The following is a 17,855-nucleotide window of genomic DNA, read 5'->3' on the forward strand; positions in this document are numbered from 1 at the left end:
AGAAATACAAACCAAATGAAAACAGAGACAACAAACAAAAGACATTTCGCTAACTAGTTAAAATATCCTTTGAATGTTAAAAAGGAAAATAGCACTGAGAAAAAAATAAACTTGGGGCGCCTGGGTGGCTCAGTCGGTTGAGCGACTGCGTTCGGCTCAGGTCATGATCCCGGAGTCCTGGGATCGAGCCCCACATCGGGTTCCCGGCTCGGCGGGGAGCCTGTTTCTCCCTCTGACCTTCCCCCCTCTCATGCTGTTTCTCTCTCGCTCGCTCTCTAATAAATAAATAAATAAAATCTTTAAAAAAAAAAGAAAAAAATAAACTCTGATGCATCAGGAGTTGAACACCAGAGAAATATTATTAGGATGTGGGGAGAACATACCCAGAGAGGTGAGAGAATGCCTGATAAATGCTAAGGGGCTCTTCCATCATATAAATACCCAAATCCTAATAGCTTAAAGACCATAGAATGCAGCCACATCCCATCCCTGATCCCGTGACAGAAAATTATGAACAGAAAGGGTTACTTACCACAAAGGGGGTTGGGGTTATACCAGAAAAGAGGTACACAGGAATCCCTTGAGTGATAAATGTGGTTGCAGCTAGTCGGGCAAATCTGGAAATGCAGCGTGACGGGGGAGAAAGGAGAGTAGGGTGTCAGGACTGTGGATGACGGTGAAGAAGGAAATGAATGCTCAACTCCTTCTTCAGGTTCATTCATTCTATTTCCATTGGCATAGGACATTCAAGTTGGAGGAATCCTAGAAGTCATCTTGCTCTACCCCTTTGTTTTACAGAAATGGGACTAAAGCCAAGAAAAGCCAGACAAGTTGCCCCATGTCAATTAGTCACACAGCAGCTGAGCGAGGCCCACACCCAAGGTTTTCAATTCCATCTCGGTGGTTCTCAGCCAAGGACAATTCTGCCCCTGTGGGACGTCTGAAATGTCCAAGATGTGTTTGATTGTCACTGGGGGGCAGGGTAGGGTGCTGTTAGCAGGTTAGAGGCGAGGGATGCTGCCAAACATCCTACAATGCACACAGCAGGCCCCAACAAAGAAGTATCCAGCCCAGTATGACGTCACATGTCAACAGGGCAGAGGCTGAGAAACGCTCGTCTGAAGTTCTCACAGCCCAACATAAGCCACATAGACTAGCATCTGATGAGATGTCGTCTCATGAAATATGACGTATACTGGCAAATGTATGTGAGTATGCATGTGATATATACACAGGGCACAGACACATCTCGGCTCCATTTGGCCCTTTAAAACAAGACTTAAGGGGCGCCTGGGTGGCTCAGTCGTTGAGCATCTGCCTTCGGCTCAGGTCATGATCTCAGGGTCCTGGGATCGAGCCCCGCATCGGGCTCCCTGCTCTGCAGGAAGCCTGCTTCTCCCTCTCCCACTCCCCCTGCTTGTGTTCCTTCTCTGTCTCTCTCTCTGTCAAATAAATAAAATCTTTAAAAAAAATAAACAGATAAAACAAGACTTAAATCTTTGATGCTGGTATTTTTCTTAGGACAGGACACAGAACTGGGCATCAAATCTTTCTTCAGCCTTGGGGTAAGATATTTTATCACAAAAAACTGAGCAGTTTACTTCCATTGAACCACATTATACCATACAGGATTAAACAAGCAGATATGTATTCATTCTCTTCCCAAATATTTCTTGAGCACCAGCTTTAGCCAACACTTTCTGGGAGCTGGTTGGGCACAAAGAGATCTCTGTGTTTTCACAACTTGAGTGTTAAAATTCCTAGGATCCACAGTAATACAAACATGATTTTGACAGTGGAAAAAAAAAAGCCTCCACATAAGGGAAACTCATAAAAATAATAAAATACAGCAAAAACAATTTTAATAAAAATCTGAAGTAGGTCTAAACTGTATTCATTCGAACTGAAGTGACTTCAAACTGACATCACTTTCACCCTCATGAAATGTTTCTCTTGTGTTCTGGCTGACTTTAAAGTCGTTTTCTTGAAAGAAGCAAGGGAGACACTCAACGTATACATTATATATACAAACTAAGTTACAAATCTGCACAGGAAAGATTCAATTAATGTGCTCTCTGCATATGCTTGACAGTTACTGTTTATGTGTTTATGTTCCCCACCAGATATTTAAAATTGGAAGATTAAAGGGCTAACAAACAGGGGCGCCTGGGTGGCTCAGTTGGTTAAGCGACTGCCTTCAGCTCAGGTCATGATCCTGGAGTCCCGGGATCGAGTCCCGCATCGGGCTCCCTGTTCTGTGGGGGGTCTGCTTCTCCCTCTGACCCTCCCCCCTCTCATGTGCTCTCTCTCTCTCATTCTCTCTCTCAAATAAATAAAATCTTTAAAAAATAAAAAAATAAAAAAAAATAAAGGACTAACAAACAGTTCCTACATAAAATTCTGTGCCTGCAATCATTTCTGACTCTTTAATAAGATTCCATTTGCTTACCGTGAATGTTTGACCGTGTACTGCTTTAATATTTATGATACTATCTCTGAATGTCTTGCATGGTGTAGGGGATAGAGAGCGACCCTGAGCTCCACTCCATCCCATCAAACCTGGAGACTTGAGCCATAAACTCACAGAGCAGTCACTTTCCGGAAATGATAGGGCTCCGAGGCCAGAGTAAGAAATATCCATGCCTTAGTCAACAACGTGAACACATCTGAAGGATGCATCAACCAGAAGCAGGAGAGTCAGCCTACAAAGAAGCAACTTCAGAAGCTCCACAGGTACAATTAGCCACATCTGTGCACCGCGCATGCTCTGGCTGCAGGAAGTGGCCCAACCCCGGGGCCAGGAAAGCATGCTTATGACTTAATTTTTTTTTTTTAAAGGTTTTATTTATTTATTTGACAGAGAGTGAGAGAGCACAGCAGGGAGAGCAGCTGAGGGAGAGGGAGAAGCAGGCTCCCCACTGAGCAGGGAGCCGGACACAGGGCTCGATCCCAGGACCCCGGGATCATGACCTGAGCCGAAGGCAGATGCTTAACCGACTGAGCCACCCAGGCACCCCGTGTATGACCTAATTCTAACTGTAAGCTCACTAACTAAAAACTGACAAACTGATATTCTGGCTTATACTATGTCTCTCTCATAAACGTAGAGCTACGGCTTCTCTCTTGCTTTGTTGACTAAAACCACATTTTTGAGCCTGCAGCTTAAGAGCAAAAATCTTAACAGGGCGTCTGGATGGCTGGGTTGGTTGAGCATCCAAATCTTGATTTTGGCTCAGGTCATGATCTTAGGGTCCTGAGATCGAGCCCCCTGTGGGGCTTCAGGCTCAGCACAGAGTCTGCTTCAGGTTCTCTCTCTCCCTCTCTGTCCTTCTCCCCCTGCTTGTGCTTTCTCAGTAAATAAATAAATAAATAAATAAAATCTTAAAAAAAAAGGCAAAAATCTTACGTCATTCTGAGTTCAGTCTGGGAGCTGACAGCATCTAATCTTATGCCCTGGCCATACTCCCTTCCTCAGAGCTGCACATTTGTTCCCATCAATGCTTCTCTCTTAGATTAGAAGCTCCTCATGGGCAAAGATTAGGACTCTATGAACTCGCGGCGCCTGGGTGGCTCAGTTGGTTGGGCATCTGCCTTGGGCTTGGGTCATGATTCCAGGGTCCTGGGATCAAGTCCCACATCGGGCTCCCTGCTCAGTGGGGAGCCTGCTTCTCCCTCTGCCTCTAGCGCTTCCCCCTGCTCATGCTCTGTCTCTCACACTCTCTCAAGTAAATAAATAAAATCTTAAAAAAAAAAGGAGGGGCACCTGGGTGGCTCAGTGGGTTAAGCACCTGCCTTCGGCTCAGGTTATGACCCCAGGGTCCTGGGATCGAGTCCCGAGTCGGGCTCCCTGCTCAGCGGGGAGCCTGCATCTCCCTCTCCCTCTGCCTGCCGCTCTGCCTATCTGTGCTCGCTCTCTATGTCTCTGTCAAATAAATAAATACAAATCTTGAAAAAAAAAAAGGACTCTATGAACTCATTCTGCGCTGTAAAGGTAATGAGACTTTTCATTAATATTAAATATTTGTATGTTCTTCCAACCTAAGAAACTACTAATACATATACTCTGGAGTAAAAATTCATCATAATAGGGGACGTGTTCAAGTGAAAAAGAGGGTCATGTAACATGATTAAGAGCGGGCGGTGGCAACCTACAGCCCATTTGTAAATAAAGCTCTATTGGGACACCACCATGCCCATTCTGTACGTATGACCTACGGCTGCGCTTGTGCTCTGTGCCAGAGTTGAGTTGTTGTGACAGACTGTACAGCTCATGACGTGTAAGATGTTTACTACTGGTGTCAGCTTCTTGATGCTGAAATTGTGGCTCCTTCTCCGGCTTCACGATCTTAGAGCACGGAGATAAAAGTACGCACTTTATAGGTTGTTGTGAGAATTGAATGAGTAAATACCTAAGGGCCTCATTCACATCCAGCACTCAAGTAATTGCAGCTATTACTATCATCATCAACATCATCGTCATCTGCATCTGCATCATCACCTGCCTGTGGCTACATGAGAGTCCCGGTGGTTTGGGAATGATACAAGAAAGCAGCTGAAAACAGGTGCTCAAGAAATGGGAAGGAGCTCAGGCGGCTTATGAATAGTGGGGGAAGAAAAAAAATGACAAATGGAAGAAAGCGAGAGGGAGAAATAACGTTGCCCCTTTAAAAAATGTCTGTCTTTTAGACAGATCTTAAATTCTCTTTTGTATGAATACTTTCACTCTTTTAAACCCAAACGTAAAACCAGAATTCGGAAACGTTGCAAACGGAATGTACTCATCATTTCTATAGATAAGCAATGTGGCTGACAAATGTATGCGAAGTGATTAAAAATAAAACCACAAAATACACTACAAAAAATGGTTTCTTACATATCTTTCAATACCTTTTGCTGTTGCCTCCACTTGGTGGATGAGCTCGAGCGTCAAAGCTGATCACAATACCTCTTTGCTTCAGGTCACTGAATTGCTTTTCCAGGTATCTGCAAAATCCCTAAAAAGTATCCCATGGATAATTAAACAAACTGAACAATAAGAAAAAACAGTTTTATTTATTGTCTAGCTATATGTATGAGGCACTGTGCTAGACACTTCGTGTCTATTATTGGTAACCCCCCAGATCAACTTTGCTAAGGAATCCCATTGTATAGATGGGAAAGCTAAGGCTCAGAGGGGCTTGCCCAGACACGTGAGCCTGGATTTCTGTCTAGGTCCGGTTAGAGGTGGTACAGGGCAAGGGTTAAAAGCACACAGAATTTGTGGGCTCATACTCTACTCTGCCACCTACGAGAGCAAATGACAAATCCCTTAGTCACTTGGTGGCTCAGTTTCCTGTTCCGTAAAACAGCAAAACAACAGTACCTACCTCAAAGGGCTGTTTTTAGGATTAAATTAATTAAAACCTGCTGAGTGTTGACAATCCAACACCCACTAAGCACTATTTGTTTGCTGTTATGAGCATTATTTTTATCACTTTCCTTCAAGGTCTATGTTCCTCCCTTCACACAAGTTCTAAAATGTCTGAGGAAAAGGAGGTGCTTCAAACATTTCTGCCTGCTCAGTAACATCAGTAAGTCAAAGAAACTTAGTATGTTTTATAAGTTTTTGACAATTATCTGATCTAAACCTGTTCTACTTGTGGTCTTGTTTTCTAGCAGGCGAGCTTTTTTGGAGGCCTTATCAGTCCAATTACATGGCTCAGCCAATTATACATATAAAAATTGTGCAGAATTTGGGCTATTGCCACCTGCTGATGGAATGCACAATTCCTGAATCTCAGTGGATGCAGTAAATAACCTCACATCAATCGGAAATATGGAAGATTAGAAAAACAATAAACTGGGCGCCTGGGTGGCTCAGTTGGTTAAGCGACTGCCTTCGGCTCAGGTCATGATCCTGGAGTCCTGGGATCGAGTCCCGCATCGGGCTCCCTGCTCGGCAGGGAGTCTGCTTCTCCCTCTGACCCTCCCCCCTCTCATGCTCTCTCTATCTCAGTCTCTCTCTCAAATAAATAAATAAAATCTTAAAAAAAAAAAAAAAAAGAAAAACAATAAACTTTGAATTCAACAGGTTTATATCACTGGACAAAATAGGTTTTTATTTTGAACAAAGAGAATGCGGGCTGACTAATATTACTTATTTCACCTGGACTGAAGAAAGTCTTTTTTTTTTTTGTCCCCGCCCTTAAAGGAAGACTTTTAAAAAATAAATAATAACTCTTTATTTTTGGTAGGGGAGATCCTTCACAGCTTTGTTGTCAAAGCGGTGCCAACTGAGAATGCTTTTCATTTTTGTTAGACAAAAATATTACATTGGGGGGCTCCTGGGTGGCTCAGCTGTGAAGCGTCTGCCTTCGGCTCAGGTCGTGATCCCAGGGTCCTGGGATCGAGCCCCGCATCGGGCTCCCTGCTCCGCGGGAAGCCTGCTTCTCCCTCTCCCACTCCCCCTGCTTGTGTTCCCTCTCTCGCTGTGTCTCTCTCTGTCAAATAAATAAATAAAATCTTAAAAAAAAAAAAATCTGAGGTCGAGTGATACAAAGAAGGACACGTGTGCATTGGTTTTGTGGGTTTTCCAGAAGGTACCCAGGTGCCTCGAAGGCTTACACCAGCGACAGCACCCTCTGCCCAGTCCCAGTCAATTCCCGGGCTGTGGCCCCAGTGTTCGAAGGCACAAAAAGCACTCATTCTTAGCCCAGAATCCTCACACCACCAAAGTGCTCTAAAAAACTGGGGCCAGCTGAGACTAAGGGCCTGAGAAAATGGCTAAGAGAAGAGGGGATGTTTATTCTAGAGAAAAGACTCAGTGTGCGCTGAGAGAGGTTTATGGAATTGAAATGTTATTACAGGAGACATAAAATGAACTTTGTATGGCTTCGAAAGCTCAAACTATGACCAATATGTAAAAACTGAAGACACATTTGAGCTCAAAATCACAAAACCATGTTTTTTGTCTTTTGTTTAGAGCAGGAGGTAGGGGCAGAGGGAGAGAGAGAATCTTAAGCAGGTTCCACACCCAGCGCAGAGCCCGATGTGAGGCTTGATCTCACAACCCTGAGATCATGACCTGAGTAGAAATCAAGAGTCAGCCACTTAACCGACTGAGCCACCCAGGCGCCCCGAAACCATTCTTTAATGAGAACAACCCAAAGACAGATTGGCTATTCCAGAAGACAGTGAGTACTCCATCATCGATGTGAGGTGGCCTGGTGAAGTAACCTTAGAGGAAATTACAACCTCTACCAATGAGGCAAACAGTACAAAACTTTCCCTCTACTCTCTACCCTGTTTCCCACTGGGATGTTTATGGCTCACATACATCTGCTTCTTAAATCCACCCAGATGAATTTTGGGGCACCATTAGGGTAGGAGTCTACACTGGAGACCAGCAGCAAGAGTGCCTAGACCATAGAGAAAGCCAGTGCATTCTGCCAGGTGACAGAACCCCAGGCTGGGGATGGAAGCCTGGGTGGTTTGTTCTGGGAACCTCTTTTGCTGATTATCAGCCACTCCTAAGACTTTAAAAATGTACCTGCCGATCTCATAAAACTGTCATAACTCTGAACATCCTTGTCTCCTACTGTAAGTGGTCCAGTGTAGGCTGGATAATCACTTGAAAGTGGTGGGGGCTAGAGAGGAAATTATCACAAGGAGTGGCTGGTTGAATCAGCTGACCTTTAAAGGATCTACTCATTTTAGTTCTGTAGGATTCTTACCTATCACAAGGTCTACTCCCAGAAGAGGCCAATTCCCCTAGGGCAGAAGATGTATGAGACAGGGCCTAAGACCTTTCTGTGGATAGATTTCAAAATACTTACAAATTAGATGTAGATGAGTACAGGAGAAAAGGCTCTGGGTTCATCTAGAATCCCTCAGAATCCCCTAACAATTAAGCCTAATAGGGGATGGAACCAACTAGACTTTCCAGTGTCAGCCATGCGCATATATCCCATTTCCTGTGCCCCTCTAATGGGACCGACATTCCTCCATTGAGAGGTGAGTGTCTATGTGCCCTGTCCTTGAACACGGACAACCTCCTTGAGTCGCTACTGACAAACAGAGTATGATGGAAGTAGGTGACTTTGTGTGACTTTCAAGGCTAGGTCATCAAAATCAACATAGCTGCCGCCTGTGCACAGTCTCTCTGGATGCTCTCACCGGCCGCTCCCCGAGCCACGCTGTACGAAGCCCAGGCCACACGGAGGCCTCCAGCCCCAGCTAAGACCTCAGCCAAAAGTCAGCAGTAACTGCAGACATGAGTGCGAACGAGTTTTCAGTGATTCCAGCTTCTGAGCTGGCTCAGGTGGTGCCAAGTCCCGCAGAGGGGAGCTGTCCCCGCTGAACTCCACCTATAGGTTTGTGAATGAAACAAACGTGGTTGTTTAAAAGCACTATGTTTTGGGTGATATGTTCTATAACCTAGAGCAGAGGGTGACCTTACCCAGTGGCACAATTCCATGCTATCCATAAACTAGAACAGGATTCCCAGGCTCACTCCACTCTGAGCCTTCCCTCCAAAAAGATCTCAGGGAGCCCTATTGCCGAACAGGAAGCTGGAGCCAGGATTTCCATGGCAACCCCATACCCTTATGTAAGACTTCTTATTAGGGTTTCACTAGAACATGCCCAAGTCTGCCTTTTCTGCTGGGAGCTACATGTAAGGTACACATAATCATCATTAGTCAATTTTCTAGACTTTTTTTCCCCTCAGAATTAAAGTCGCCTTCATTTTTAACAAGTCTAAGTAGTTGAAGAAACAGAATAATCGGGGCGCCTGGGTGGCTCAGCCGTTAAGCGTCTGCCTTCGGCTCAGGTCATGATCCCGGGGTCCTGGGATCGAGCCCCGCATCGGGCTCCCCGCTCGGCTGGAAGCCTGCCTCTCCCACCTCCACTCTCCCTGCCTGTGCTCCTCTCTCACTGTGTCTCTCTCTGTCAAATAAATAAATAAATAAATAAATAATCTTTAAATTGTTCTTTGGAAAAGCCATTGAAAGAGCAGTTTTGGGGCGCCTGGGTGGCTCAGTCGTTAAGCGTCTGCCTTCGGCTCAGGTCATGATCCCGGGGTCCTGGGATCGAGCCCCGCATCAGGCTCCCTGCTCCGCGGGAAGCCTGCTTCTCCCTCTCCCACTCCCCCTGCTTGTGTTCCCTCTCTCGCTGTGTCTCTCTGTGTCAAATAAATAAATAAAATCTTTAAAAAAAAGAAAGAAAGAAAGAAACAGAATAATCTATTCCTCATTTCCTTCATAAACAAAACTCCAGATACCTCATGACAGAAGGCTTCATCTCTATTCCTAAAAGTTGGGTGTAGACTCTGACAGTAAAATTTACAAACGAAGGCAAAGGAACTCAGCAATAATTTCCGCCTACACTATCAATTAACATGAAAGAGAATCAGCTTCTGGTTATTCCGGCCGATAGAGAAACTTCTCCATGTGTGCATTGCTACCACCATTGCAGAAGTTCAAGACCATAAAAGTCGTCAGCTTAGCTGGTGGATTTGCACTGGAATGAAAGTTCCATGAGGGAATCTGTCTGTTTTAGTCATTGTTGTATCTTCAAAGCCTGGCACTTGGTAGGCATTCAATAAATTTCTGTAGAAAGAAAGGAGGAAAGGAAGAAAGGGAGGGAGGAAGAAAGAAAAACAGAAAGAAAGAAAAGCAGGCTGTATGAATTTTGAAACAAGTACCCTTTCACCAATTGCATAAGCCTACTGTACAGAGTAAATGTGTGACTCCCTGCGCCTTGGCAAACCCATAAGACCTGGCCATAATTAAGACAATATAGGTCCCTCAAATACAACAGGAGCCCAGGGTTATATTAATTAGACCAGGAGGCCATTAGACTGAGGAGGCTTTAATGTCTTGATTGCCTATAGAAGCAAACCCAAACCCAAGCCTGTAAATGCCTGAAGGTTAAGAAATTAAAACCTAAGGGCGGCCAATTACTAACAGCCAGAGAGACTTTCCCAAAAAAGGCAACCGCATGAGCTATAGCCAATCTATTAATTTCCTCGCTCTGCTTCTGCTTCTTCTCTGTAAGTCTTTCTCCCAGCTCCTGCCAGTGGGGTGCTCGTAATGACTTCCAGTTTGGTACAGCCCGATTCAAACAGGTTTTTGCTTAAAATTGTTAACATGCCTGAGTTTATCCTTTACCGCTGGGAACATGTTAAGAATAACCAAGAAATATAAAAACGTGGTACCTGTGTTGTCTGGATGATGGTCAAGTCATTCATATGAGAAATTCCCGTTCCCATAGCAGCTCGAAGGCCGGCTGTCCCAAACTCCATTCGAGCCCCAAAACATTTCTGTAGTTCTTCTTTATTACCGTCCGCCATTAGTTGTTTCGCTGACTCCAAAGTTAAAGGATTCTGCGGAACAGAAACGTATACAACATACAGCCAGCTGAATAACAGAATAAAACATCTGAAATATAAAAAAAAGACTCACAATAACTTAACCTATAGGGGGGTATATATTTGAAAAGCCCTACACATATGGCTTCTCAGTTTCCGATGACGTTGAAATCTGAAATATGAGGTAAGGTGTTTTTTTTTTAATTGCACATTACATTAGTTTCAGGTGATTCAATTTTTTAATTATAATCTGTGATACTGTGATACAATATGAAATATACATTTCGTTTTTGTCCCTGGCTCCTGGAATAGAGCTTCTAACTAAAGCTGTTGGAATTTCCAGAGTGGTAGGGGTAAGAACAACTTTTGTTATTATTATAATAAAAACCCCTTTCGCCAAACCTGAGTTTATGCCCAGGGAGTGGCCTGGTTGCCAGGGAAACCAACTAGTGATTAGAGGGCTGGAGGTTGGGTTCCCTCACCAGTGGCCAAAGATTTGATCCCGCCCAGGGTAACAGAACCTCCCCCCAAAACCCTCAACAACTGGTGTCAGAGACCTTCGGAGCTGGGGAACACTTGGGGTGCTGGGAGAGCATGGAAGCTCGGCACCCCTTCCCACACACCTTGCCCTATGCAGCTCTTTCATTTGGCTGTTCCTGAGCTGTATCCTTTCCAAGAAAACTGGTAATCATTAGTAAAATGCTTCCCTGAGCTCGGTGAGCCGTTCTAGCAAATTACAAGCCTGAGAAGGGGGCCACGGGTACCCCTGAGGTATCACTGGCTGGTCAGAAGCACAGGTGACAACCTGGGGCTTTTGACTGGCATCTGAGGTGGGGGTAGTTTTGTGGGGCTGAGCCCCTAAGCTGAGGGCGGGATCTGTGCTGGGTCCGGGTGGTGAGTGTCAGAATTGAGTGAAATTGTGGGATGCCCAGTCGGTATCCATAGAAAATAACTCGGTGTGGGGCGCCTGGGTGGCTCAGTTGGTTAAGCGACTGCCTTCGGCTCAGGTCATGATCCTGGAGTCCCGGGATCGAGTCCCGCATCCCCGCATCGGGCTCCCTGCTCGGCGGGGAGTCTGCTTCTCCCTCTGACCCTCCCCCTCTCATGCTCTCTCTCTGTCTCTCATTCTCGCTCTCAAATAAATAAATAAAATCTTTAAAAAAAAAAAAGAAAATAACTCGGTGTGGAAAACCTGTACATTTGGTGTCAGGAGTGTTGTGACTAGAAGGAAGTAGTTTTCTCCTTTATAACGTGTTATTTTCTTTCCCACCAAGGCAAGTGCTTCTGGAGAAATGGAATGAACACCTAGGTTCTGGGGTCTAACATGCAGAATGGAATGCCAGCCATACCGTCACCTACCGACTAGATGCACTTGGGTAGATTATTTTGCTTCTTTTTTTTTTTTTTTAAAGATTTTATTTGTTTATTTGACAGAGAGAGACACAGCGAGAGAGTGATCACAAGCAGGGAGAGTGGGGGAGGAAGAAGCAGGCTTCCCGCGGAGCAGGGAGCCCGATGCGGGGCTCGATCCCAGGACCCTGGGATCATGACCTGAGCCGAAGGCAGACGCTTAACCATCTGAGCCACCCAGGCGCCCCGACTATTTTGCTTCTTGAATTCTCAGTTTCTTCATCCGTAAAATGGGAACAGTCTAGAACCTCCTTTACAAGGCGGTTCTGAGGTGGTTTGCATTAAATTAACGTAAAACATCTTTCTCTGCCTGGCACTTACTTGTAATCAAATGTTCATTTTCTTCCCTAGTATCTTCAAATTTTCCCACAGAGTTACGAGATTATACAGTTTAAATCAAAACCTTACTATTGTAGTGTCTTCTAATTTGTACAATTCTTTCACATACCTGGTCAAATGTGAAGCTTGCAATGACCACAAGAAGCAGACAAATAACAAAAACCCCAATTTACAGAGGAGAAGCCTCAGAGATTAAGTGACTTGCTTAAACATTAATCTAGTGCTTTCTCTATTACATTAGCTGTTTCAAATAGACACTCCTATGAATCATTTAAGTTCATTTTACATTGCCTGATTTTCTTTGTACAAGAGTTGCAGAAAATGTTAAGAATGGAGGAAAATGACAATCACATTAATGCCACATCAGGCTTTTAAATTAAGAGTTCAGAGGAACCAGAGAGCAAGCACTTTTTCTTACAGTCGTCATCCAACTGCTGAACATGCAGCCAAGATATGCCATGTAATCAAACTCTGAAATGCTATTGCAATAAAACGTTGCAATAAAAAGTGAAGAGGAAGTAATCCCACATTTCCACATTGTTCCACCTTGGGGTCAGGTAAAACCCCACCTTTTGGGTTAAAAGCAATAGCCACTGATCACAGAGCAGATGCCCTCAAGGAAGGATTTAGATCTGGAACACAAAAGAGGTTTAATAAATACTTGCTGAGTGAAAGAGGAAACACAGACTTCAAGGCCACACCCAATATTTGGTGAGTTTCCTGTACACGGGGTAGATGTGGAAAATGCCAACTGGCCTTTGATAGCCATTAAAGACCAAATAGCCTGAGAGAAACCAAAGGAGACAGAGATTAGAACTGCAAAGTCAGGAGGGCGGCAGAGATCAGAATCCGCCAGGAGAGTAACCAAAGCTGAGAGCAGAGACACCAGGGATGAAGGTGGGGATAAGGCGGAGTGGGAATGCAGAGGGCACCTGCCTTGCGGCCCTGGGGGAAATCAGAGAAGACCGCTGCAATGCTTTTGGTTTGCAGGATGCTCCCCACTTGGCATCTGTCTCAAACCGAGGAAGAAAGAGAGGAAAGAACAAGAGGAGTGGTAGAAATTAACAATAAAAAGGAGGGGTGCCTGGGTGGTTCAGTCAGTTGAGCGTCCACTTGATTTCCACTCGGTTCATGATCTCGGGGTCCTGGGATTGGGTCCCACGACAGGCTCTGTGTTCAGTGCAGAGTCTGCTTGGGATTCTCCCTCTCCCTCTCCCTCTGTCTCTCCCCCTGCTTGTGCTATCTCTCTCTAAAATAAATAAATAAAATCTTTAAAAAAATAAATAAAAAGAATAATATCCCTTTACCTCTACCCAGGGAGGTACTCTCTCTCCATATACAGATACAACATTTTGTGGAAATTAGGTTTCTATTTCTTCAAAGGGAAAGGCTCATTGAAAAACACATTATCAATTATGACTTTAAAAGGGTTCTAGGGGCCCCTGTGTGGTTCAGTCAGTTAAGCGCCTCACTCTTGATTTCAGCTCAGGTCATGATCTCAGGGTTGTGAGGTCGAGCCCCGCACTGGGCTCCACGCTGAGCGTGGAGCCTGCTTAAGATTCTCTCTCTCCCTGTCCCTCTGCCCCTCCCCTCCTCTAAAAAAAAAAAAAAAAGGATTCTACCCACCTCAAGTTACTAAGTTACCAGAAATGGAAACATTTTCCTTCTCTACAGAATTACAAGACTGTCTTTCCAGGAAAAGAAAAACCACCCAAGAAGTTGCCAATAGCATCCTGTGGGGGATGTGCTCTCATTTCTCATTCAGGGGCCAGAAGTGAAGGGGAAGACCTGGCCCCTGCCGCCAGAGCTTGCAACTCCCTTCCTTCACCCTGCAAGTATGAGCCATGCACCATATCAGGCCCTAGTGACTATGAAAATTAATGAGCAAGTGGACAGGAACCGCTGTTTAACTTGTCGGGGCCCAGGGCAAATGACAGCGTGGGACTCCTTGTTTGACAAGTTTTAAGAATTGCAAGACAGTACAGCCGAGGATTAAACCAAGTACTGGGCCCTCCTGGAACAGGGGCTGTGCTACCAACACGAGTCCCGCCTTTCAAGTCAGCCCTGGGGCCAGACATTAAACAAATACACCTACAAACAAGGTTTTGTTCTGTTTTGTTTTGTTTTTTGACCAATCTAGAGATAGTATTAGGGAGACATAATTTACCACTGGTTGTCAGGGAAGGCCTGTCTACATAAAACACATTTAAGTTCAGACCCAAAACAGGAATGACAGCTCGAGCAACAAGTTCAGCAGAGGAGCCAAGGAACATTCTGGGAAAACAAAGTGCATGCCCAAGGAGCAAGTAGGAGAGTCAGACAAGAGAGGGGGTACTGTCTGGAGTTGGGTCCCTGATTCTCTCTCTCTGCTCTAGCACCTAAGAGAGTGAACAGGGGAAAAGCTAGCGGTGCTGTGAAGGAGTCCCCTTCTATCCTTCCAGCAAAGCCAGACACGGGAGGAAGATGCCTGAAGCCAGGCGGACCCCATCAGGAGTACCCGTGTTCACAACCGAGCACCTGGGAGAGGTGGATGGGAATACTGCTCTGCAAGGTTCCCAGAAGCAAAAGGCATAGGATGGACGGAAGGATTCTGGGTCTCTGGGGACGCACGGCGGGCTGCGGAAGGACCGCTGAGCCAGCGGTCTGAGTGACACGAACGCGCGCACGCCCCAACTGGACATGACCCTTGGGCCCGGCCAAGTCGAGATCAGCTCCGGCTCGCTCTCCCACTCCCCCACTTGCAGCCCCAGACGGCCAGATGCCTGATTTTGTCCCGGGACACCTTTTCCCCGGGCAAACTTCGGATCTGCCACAGGCAGGGCCAAATGCAAGGAGGCCTGGCCACCCCTGCTTCCTCCTCCGCCGCCTTCCCGAGTTTGATGAGAAAAACAACTTTGTTTTTCTGAGTTGCTCCCAAGCCACTTTACAATCTTACAACCCTGGTCACATCCAGAGGGATTCCCGCCCTAAGCTCTCGCTTTGCTTTCCCCGGGGCACCTTTTAAATAACCACTTAAAGCTCAGCCCGGAGAAAAAGTTAGCGACCGCGCCCCAACCACCTTACTCCGGGTGCTTGCTACCCGGCTCTCTCTGCGGCTCCCCGGTGACCTGGGACGGAGGGCTGACCTTGCCCCGGCTCTCTGCACCCACTCCCCACTCTTGGATCCGTAATACAGCTTGTGACTCTACTTCCTCCGCGTGGATGCGCTGAGACCGCGCCTAGCATCAAACTGCCCGGGTGGGTCCCACTTCCCCACAGCGGGAGCCCGGCTGCTGAGGGCGCGAGCTGTGGCCTCGCGGGGGCGGCTTGCGTTTTCCCATCCAGCAGCTCGTAATCTGCATATTCGTAAATTCAGTTCAGCAGCTCCGGTTTTCCTCGGGCCGTGCGGCCGGCGGCTGCGAGCGGCGGGAGGGAAGGAAGCGCAGGCACCCGCACTCCCCGCAGGAAAGGCAGGGTGGCGCCTGAGGGGTGCAGAGGATCCCACGCCTCCCCCGGACGCTCCCACCCCCTGGCGCCCCTCACCCTGTCCCATCGCAGCCACCGCGCCGTCTCCTGGTCCAGCCGGGTGTCCATGCCTGGGGCTCCCGGAGCCGCGGTCGCCGCGGTCGCCGCCGCTGCCATCCCCGCGCTGCCTGCAGCCAAGCTGGGGAGGCCCGGGGACTGCCCTTCCGGCCGGGCCGGGAGAGGGGGGGCGGGGCATGGAGAGGCGGGGGCGGGGAGAACCGGCCACGCGGAAGGCCGCGTCCCGGAGGAAAGCGACGAGCTCCTCCTCCTTGCAGTTCACCCGAGCGCCTCTGGGGGGACGGAGGCCTGGGTCAGTGGAGGGGGAGGGGGAAGGGGGAAGGGGATGGGGCAGGGGAGCCGGGGCGGGAGGCGGGCCGGGGTAGTGGAGGTGGGGAGGTTGTTGCTGAGAAAGTCTTTGCCATCATCTCTGAAAGGTCCCAGGTCACATCCACCTACACAACAGCTATTCATTGTGCCAGGCACCTTGTCAGTGCTGGGGCCAATGATGAGTAAACTCAGGTAGGAGCCTGAAAATTATGTAGAAATTATTTTTTTAATTTTATTTGTTTATTTGACAGAGAGAGACACAGCAAGAGAGGGAACACAGGCAGGGGGAGTGGGAGAGGGAGAAGCAGACTCCCCGCTGAGCAGGGAGCCCGATGCGGGGCTCGATCCCAGGACTCTGGGATCATGACCTGAGCCCAAGGCAGATGCTTAACAACTGAGCCACCCAGGCACTCTATGTAGAAATCCTGAGGGTCATGAATAACTGAGAAGAATCTTGAAAAAGAACAAAATGGGAGGATTAAGATAAATACACGGTGGAATAGAATGGAGATCCTGGAAACAATTATAGGTGTATGGACAGCTTATTTCAGAGGAGACACTGTAGAGCAGGGTGAAAGGACTTTTTTTTTGGATTAATGGTGGTGGGTCAACTGGATATCCAAGTAGCAAAAAGGGGAAAGAAACTTGAGCCCCCACCTCATATCACATACAAATAAGCATTCCAGGTCAACTGTAGATCAAGTGTGAAAGGTAGAATGAAAATTCTAGAAACCAAGGTAGGAGTACATCTTCATGACCTTGGGATCGTTAAACCATAAAGAAGATGCATGCAGTGAGCATAAAAGGGTGTGTGCAAGAATATTTCTAGTAGCACTGTCTGTAATAGCCCCAAATTGGAAACAACTTTATGTCCATCAACAATACAATGGCTAATACTGTGGTATGTTCATACAATGAGGTAAATAAATTATGGTATATTCATATAGCAATGAAAATGATTGTTATACACATCATTGATAAATCTTAAATTGAGTGAAAGAAGCCAAACTCTCCCACCCCCCTACACCCCAAATATTGGACCATTCCATACATATGACATTCTACAATAGGTAAAATTATAGGGAAAGAAAACAGATCAGTGGGTCCCAAGACCTGGGGATGGGGAGAGGGATTGATTACAAAGGATTCAAGGGAGTTTGGGGGGTGAGGGAGCTGTTCTGATTACAAAGGATTCAAGGGAATTTGGGGAGTGAGGGATTGATTACAAAGGATTCAAGGGAATTTTGGGGATGAGGGAACTGTTCTGTCAGGTTGTCTGCAGATCAGCCCCACTTGGGGCTGTCTCGTTCTGTCAACCAGACCAACTTTCTTTGCAATCATACTAGGACAGAAATTGCAGGACCCATAAAGTCAGAGACCAGGCAGGTCTCACTTGCCCTTTGTTTCCCTCTCACATGCCAGCACTCTCCCAGACCAGTCTGTGTGGCTTCCAGCTCCTGCCAGGTGGGGGTGGATGGGATGGGAAGGTGGCAGGGTTCTGGACCCCAGGTCCTATCACTTCCTCCATGATAATGACTGCAGGTGAGTCTCTGTTGCAGTTCAGAAGGTGCGGGGAGCGGGGTGGTCAGGGGATTCATTGACACTTCTCGTTATTTTCCTCAGCATGGAATTATGGGTCCATCGTATGATTCAGTCAGTGTTATTTTAACCTCTTTTGGGACACCAAGGGGGCAGGTTTCTCAATATTCAACATTTAAGGAAAGAAAGCAATCAGATTTTTAAGCTGAGAGGAATTTTTAACAAGGAAGTAGCCAAATTGTAAGTAAATTCTCCTCCCTTCACCTGCAAAGGGCACCAAGGTCTGGGGTACTGTGCTGAAGACGATGAACAAGACTCTCATGGCAATACTCCCATCTGCTTCCCATGTGAAGTAGAAAACAGTCCAAGGGTGCATTGGGGGGGTCTC

The 17,855-nt window shown here is 46.7% G+C and overlaps 1 protein-coding gene and 1 long non-coding RNA gene across 4 annotated transcripts in view; both read right to left on the reverse strand.

The window, feature by feature from the left end:
* PGM2 (phosphoglucomutase 2) overlaps nt 1–15,778 on the reverse strand; it is a 34,423-nt gene extending 18,645 nt beyond the window's left edge. Inside the window, exons 1-4 of one of the 3 annotated variants that reach the window (XM_081812486.1) lie at nt 15,620–15,778; nt 10,196–10,363; nt 4,888–4,994; nt 533–617 (exon numbers count right to left, since the gene is read on the reverse strand). In XM_081812486.1, the coding sequence (XP_081668612.1) occupies nt 533–617; nt 4,888–4,994; nt 10,196–10,363; nt 15,620–15,718 (459 nt within the window). In that variant the 5' untranslated portion in view covers nt 15,719–15,778. Of the gene's footprint in view, nt 1–532; nt 618–4,887; nt 4,995–9,363; nt 9,588–10,195; nt 10,364–15,222; nt 15,418–15,619 lie in introns of those variants that run through there. The other 2 variants (XM_081812487.1, XM_081812488.1) reach the window with 2 other exon arrangements.
* LOC145720217 (uncharacterized) lies at nt 10,822–15,143 on the reverse strand. The gene is made up of 2 exons (XR_014143069.1): nt 11,541–15,143; nt 10,822–11,315 (listed from the first exon to the last, which is right to left on the reverse strand). It is a non-coding gene; the product is annotated as an uncharacterized LOC145720217 (long non-coding RNA).
* Nucleotides 15,779–17,855: the final 2,077 nt, after the last annotated feature.

This window comes from Leptonychotes weddellii, chromosome 2 (genome assembly GCF_054177405.1).
Source record: "Leptonychotes weddellii isolate Sample4059 chromosome 2, ASM5417740v2, whole genome shotgun sequence".
NCBI classification, from domain to species: Eukaryota; Metazoa; Chordata; class Mammalia; order Carnivora; family Phocidae; genus Leptonychotes; species Leptonychotes weddellii.